The following is a 6,310-nucleotide window of genomic DNA, read 5'->3' as shown; positions in this document are numbered from 1 at the left end:
TACAAAAATGATAAAAGCTCATGTTGAGTTGAGTTGTGTAGTTGGATGTTAAGATGAAATTATAATTGCAGGGCTGAATTCGTGAACAAAACTTTGCATGCCAAACATCCCAATTTACAGATAAAAAAGTTGCATCTTGCGCGATGTCTACCATATCATTACAAGCCTTTGGTCAATAGAGTTCCCTCTTCACATGAAACCTCATCGAGTCTATCCAGAAAACCTTTTCGGCCTGTTTCTGTGAAAATTGATATCTTCAAAGGCATAGCATTTGTGGACGCAGCTTCAAATTTAGTCCACAGTTCCCTTTTCAAAGTGTTCTCACCAGGTTGTTTGCCAGTTCGGATGATGCTTTCTGACTCCTTCCACATTGGCGTGCTTTCTAGCACCCCTAGTTTTGAACAAAGTTCTGGAAGTATGAAAACAGGAGTGATAAATTCAAGTATGCCCGTTGTTCAGACTTCATAGGATACATTATAATCTGAAAAAAGAAAACGAAAAAGAAAAGCAAATTGATAATACCTTTATTACATGGTACTCTGGCTAAGGAACACTGCCCATACACGTCTTTCTCCCTTTCAGCTTTTGGATTTGTTTGCTCACTAAGCATGACATTGGATGAGTCTCTGTTAGCAGCTGGATCCATTTGTAATTTCTCTTTGGGTGGCTCCATTAACACACAAGTTTTTGGAGGTGATAAAAACCAACCCGGGGATGCTTCTATTTCTTTCCTTCCAATTCCCCATTTATGAGGTGGATGTGGCCCAAAAAGTTCAGGATACTTTAATGCCAAATCCTCTGAGACTTTGCTGCTCGATAGTTCAGAGATCTGGGACCCAGTAGAGTTTCCGATTCCAACAACAAATGGGGTATTAGAAATTTCATCATTGTTCTGGTAAGAGGATCTGGATATTGGTTCAAGCAACACACAAGACTGTGGAGGTGACATTTTTAAGCATGGGGTCATTAGAAACATAGACTGGTCTTTTTTTGAGAATCTTGGTGGAGAAATGGACCCACATGCAAGAGAATTTTCTATCTGGGTAGTATGAGAATTAGAACTTTTATTTGGTAGTGGCTTTAACTCTAATTCTTCCAGAAAATCGTCATTCATATTTTTAGAAGTGGTCAGTAATGAAGGTGAGCCAATAGTAGTATTAGGAGGGGGATCCGTATGGGTAATTCTTTTAAATACCAATGTAGATGTGCCTTGACTTTTGGAAGATAAAGCTTTTGATCTAGGTAATGGTGTAAGAAGAAATAATTGTTTTCCTCTCTCAACAGTACAGTCAGCACGCCAAGAAACAAGAGGTGATGGAGAGACAAGGGAGTCAACTTCAGGTTGTTTGGGACTGTCAACAACATTGCTTATTTCTTTACTTGCAGCACTTGCATCAACAATCACTTTACTTGCTAAAGGTTGTGCTGTCTTATTTTCAAACTCAACTGATGAACTGGAAAGAACCTTTTGGAATCTTGGAACCCATGACTGGATTTACAAAATACAAAAAAAAAGTGGACAAACAAAGCACATTACTTCAGTTCTGCAATAAAAATATAAGATTTTGATTCAATAAGGGCGCCTCCACATGATGAGAAACATTTTTAATATCGGATTGGAATGTACTTGACATCAACATACCCAACCTTCCATTGCAATTTGCCCCATATAGCACCAATCAACTCATAAAAAGGGCCTCCTCATGTGAAGAGCTTCTTATTGAATCAAGATCATAAAGAATATACAATTACTATACTACTAAAATCAGTTAGTAGAACAACCTTTAAAGAAGAACACACATCGGACAGGACATGGGTAAAAGATTCAATTTCTCCTCGCTCCTTGATAGTCAATTTAAGTTTGAATGCTTGCACAACCAATTCATCAATCTGCAAAATAAAGGGAATGGAAAATTGAAATAAATGCATCCATGGTTTGCATTGTAAAGAAATTAATAAGTGTAATAAAAAACCTCCAACTTTGTTCACTTTTTCCATGGCATGAATTCTACAAATGTGATATAAACCACATTGCATAAACATGATAGTAGGCCTTGGGAGACAAGGTATTACAAACACAGAATCAAAAAGTAATTTTATAGGCTTACCAAATTAAGCTTGAGATATTCCACAATAGAAATGAAAATGATAGTACTACCTTTTGATGATTGAAACTGTAACATGCAGTTTAGTTGCACAAGGATACACGTTGCTTTGCTTGTGATCTTAACCAGAAATAGCAGTTTTTGCAGGGAACTGCAGAATGACCCAGCTTAAGGATGTTTTACTTTGGTACAAGTGCCAAGTTCAAACATCCAGGATGTCAACTTGTAGAAATCATGGAACCTGAACCACATCTTCATTGCTAATCAGTGTGGGAAGTCTAAAAAGGTCAGAAGAGAGTACTTTATAAATTGGATTTGGAAAAAGCATATGACCATGTAAGTGATAAATAAAGGCATATGTCTATATGGAGTTGTCTTTCTGGTGCTTTTCTTCATCCTTCATGCCAAGAAAAAACTGAAAAAAGGATTTGACTATCTGAATCTCACGGGGTTTTCTCTTCTGTCTCTTTTTTTATTCTTGTCCCACCTTTGCCCATGAGGTTTCCTCTTTAACCTATTTCATTAGGGCCTATTTCTAAGATTAGAGTTTTTACTAGGTGTTGCATTTGAAGATTATGACCAGTAGCAAGTGCCAATTTAGGCTCCCCATTTGTTACCTATGCACCCAATGTGTGATTTCTTGCAATTCGGAGGAAGAATCTGCTTATGACATTATTATTTCTTGGTCAGTTGATACTAAGATTTATGAATACTTTTTTCCTCTCTTTGGTTCTAGGTAGCAGGTTCTAGCTAATATCTCAACAATATTTGATTTGACCTTTTCCTCTCCTCCAACAAAAAAGGGAAGAAGATATAGAGATGCACACAGGCAGATTTGTTATGGGATTTTTGGGAGAAAAGAATCTTAAGGGTCTTTCAACAAAAGAATCACAACCAAAAAATTGATAAGTATCATACACACTAAGATGGCCAATTGGATATTCACAAGAGAAGAGTTTGCACTTTGCAGATTTGTGATGGATGCTATTTTAAGTGCATGGTATAAGGTCTCTAGATCATCTTCTAGAAGAAGTATTCATATGCAAAATTGGCTTCTTCCATCTCCTTGAACTGTCAAATTAAACTTTGATGGTTGTTATTTGAGGAACCCAAAATTCAGGAGTTTAAGGTGTTCAGAAACAAAGATGAGGAGGTTCTTCATGTATGTCCAAGCTCAGCCAGTGTTAGAATGGAAATTAGAGCTAAGGTTTTAGCATTATTTCAAGGGTTAACATTAATGTTCTCTTTGGACATTTGAAGATTGGAGGTGGAAAGAGACTTTTTCAAGTGGTTGTCATCCAGATGAATAGTTAGGAGAAAGGACTTGGCAAATAAGATATTTTACAAAGCTAAAGGGTGTCAGCAAATGATTAGTTGGTTCTTTGGCCATATTGGGGGTGAATAGGAGTAAATGTTTACAGAACTGTTATTCCTTAAAGAAAGGGGTTTTGAGTAAGGGACCAAGTGGTTGGATTATATTAGATGCCTCCTTTCTCATGATATGTTGTCTAAAAATGCTAAGTAGAAATATATAGTTTTGATTTTTTTTTTTTTGAGAAAGGTAAATTATATTGTATTAACTGGGAAAAAAACCATACATGTATGGTCCTCCGTGCAAGTAGTTTCTATACAACAACATTCCTTTAAGGACCCCCAAAAAATCTGTATTCAAAAAAGAGGAAGGGAAGTCATCAGAACTGAAACATGAATGAATAGACAACCAAACTCTCAACATATTAATTGCACAATTGATAACCACCTCCTCCAGGTTAGGTTTCTGCTCAAAAATTCCACAATTCCTTTCAGACCAGATTGCCCACAAAACTTCTAGAGGCACCACATCCCAACAAACTCTCCCTTTCTTGGGCATTTCGTGCACCCACCACCCAGTTAGCATGGTCTTCACTGAAGCAGGAAAACACCCATCAACTGGAACAGATTTTCTAAAATGGTTCCAAACTTTATAAGAGAAGTTGCAGAATAGGAACAAATGATTCACATATACCCTATGCTCGTTACAAAAAGCACACTCCAGGTCTGGTAGATTAGTTTTGATTTTTCCTGGAAATATTGTACATAATTCTCGCAGAACTGACTCTACCATGGAATGAGCTATCACTTATAGAAACACAAAATGAATTTATCAAAATAGAGGCTAATATTAACTGTATCTACCATGGTAACAGAACAAGCCAACTAATAACAGTATCTGAGAATCAAAAGCAGCAGTAATCTTGGGTGAAAATGTGTGTGTGTGTGTGTGGCTAAGATGTAAGAAAATGTGGAAAAAGATAAAATGCCTTACCATAGATGTGAAAAGCATAAAACTGATAAAGTAAGTATACATTTTTTCAGAACTTCAGATGCTTTAGACTCATTGTAAAGAGGAAATTAGATATAAATAAATAAAAGTACAAAGCTGTTAAAAGTCAATAGTATTAGGGTGTGTTGTGTGTATACTGGATCCGGGAGGCTTCCTTTTAATTTTATTTCACCATTTGCATATTGTGATTTGAGTAATCAATCAATCTTACATTTGCTGGCATTGGAGGTACAGAGCGTTATGCTGTTGTTAGAAGAGAAGTGGATTAGAAGGATTGGCTACAATTTTCTTGAACCTTCTTGATAGGTGCAGAAGTTTTTTCTTTGTTTTTTAAAAGACAGATTTTGAGGTGCTTTACAACCCAGTTTGGCTTGGAACATCTGTCTCACAGGAGTAGGTTCTATTACCCAGTAGGTCATTTTGTGATGATGATGATGATTGTATCGTCTAGGTAAGTAGGTATGAAAGCTATACTTCTGTTGTCTTATGGTGTAGAAATTCAGAATTTGTGCTGGTATTTATCTTCATATCAAATGGTTTCCAATATAAATATCGGTAATTCGGTATGCATCTTGCTTTATTTTCCTTTCTTGCTGACCTTGTTCCATTGGCTATATCCAAATTCCATATGTTTTTTTTGGTTTTATCTTCAATCTACGTAGACCAATGAAAGCTTGGTTCCCCAGACAAAAATGTAAAAATAAATAAAGGGAATTATAAATAATCATTAAAACCCTAAGCCACCAAAAACTGCACATCAATTTACCAATCCGAAATTCAAGATGAAACTATTGTGCTAACAGCGCAAAGAAACTCAACGGTGAAAAAAGATAACGGATAACTTTGCACTTCAGTGAAGTCAGGGATCAACTTATTCAAAATTTGAAGAATCAAAAGATACAGCACGGGCCTGACTCGATGCGTAAAGAAGGAGTATGGTGAATTCAAGAGACGTATAACCACCTTCTGGTGATTTTTTTTTTTTTTGAAGGCCCTTCTGGTGAAATTTTAACAAAATCACGCTGTCTCTAACTAAATGGACCAAATGTCGAGAGGGTGTTAAAATTAAAAAGAAAAATAACAATAACAAAGGGAATCCTTTCCAAAAATCCGGACGGTGGAAAAGATATCAAGAAATATTACAGACGCTAGGATCTTTTGAATCTCAAATGGATGTATGCATGCCAACTTTCGATTTAATTTCTTGAAATGTGAAAAAAATGAATATATTGTTACCTGTTGGATGAGATTAGAGAGACCAGAATGGGCGAGGAGAAGACGATCAAGAGCGTCGTCGTCCTCGACCTTTCCTTGGCGTTGAGAACTTCTCTTGTTGGCTGGCTCCAAAAGCCTCCCAACATTGGAGACGTCCATCAGTGGTTTCCTCGATGACCTAGATTTGGTATTATTCTTTGGCATTTTGCTTCACAGAGAGGAGGATGGAAATTGAACGACGTTAAAGAGAACCAAGCTGTATGACTACACAAATTGTGGAGGCGGGCTGCGTTATAGGTCCTCCCTCAGTTCTCACTTCTCAGTATTTGAATTTCTCTGCGGAGTGCAGGCTCCAAAACGAGACGAAGCTTGTATGACTACCCAATTGTGGAGGCGGGCTGTGTCATAGCTTTTAAAAATTTAATGATCATATACTAAGGCACCCCTATACTTTTATCATATTAACTAAAACAGCCCTTATTGTTCTTTCCGACAAAAGGCTTTTATACTTTATATTTTCACTTAGAAAAGGGCATGGGATTGGATCAGGGATTCAGGGATGGGCAACAAACCTTACGGTCTCTCCCTCGTCGCAGTACATACCCGACACCCTCCCTCCAGTGATTATTGAACACGCCAGTGTTTTACTGGGGGTTTCGGGTTTGTC

The 6,310-nt window shown here is 37.1% G+C and overlaps 1 protein-coding gene across 1 annotated transcript; it reads right to left on the bottom strand.

Annotated features, from left to right (window-relative positions):
- On the bottom strand, positions 1-6,109 carry LOC104604489 (uncharacterized). Its single transcript, XM_010268845.3, has 4 exons — positions 5,665-6,109; positions 1,783-1,890; positions 523-1,489; positions 1-409 (listed from the first exon to the last, which is right to left on the bottom strand). The coding sequence occupies exons 1-4, from the start codon at positions 5,845-5,847 to the stop codon at positions 159-161; spliced, it is 1,509 nt and encodes a 502-aa protein (XP_010267147.1). The 5' UTR covers positions 5,848-6,109; the 3' UTR covers positions 1-158.
- Positions 6,110-6,310: the final 201 nt, after the last annotated feature.

Source organism: Nelumbo nucifera, chromosome 6, assembly GCF_055504915.1.
Source record: "Nelumbo nucifera cultivar China Antique chromosome 6, China Antique-T2T, whole genome shotgun sequence".
Classification (NCBI taxonomy): domain Eukaryota; kingdom Viridiplantae; phylum Streptophyta; class Magnoliopsida; order Proteales; family Nelumbonaceae; genus Nelumbo; species Nelumbo nucifera.
This window is presented reverse-complemented; position numbering and strand designations above follow the sequence as displayed.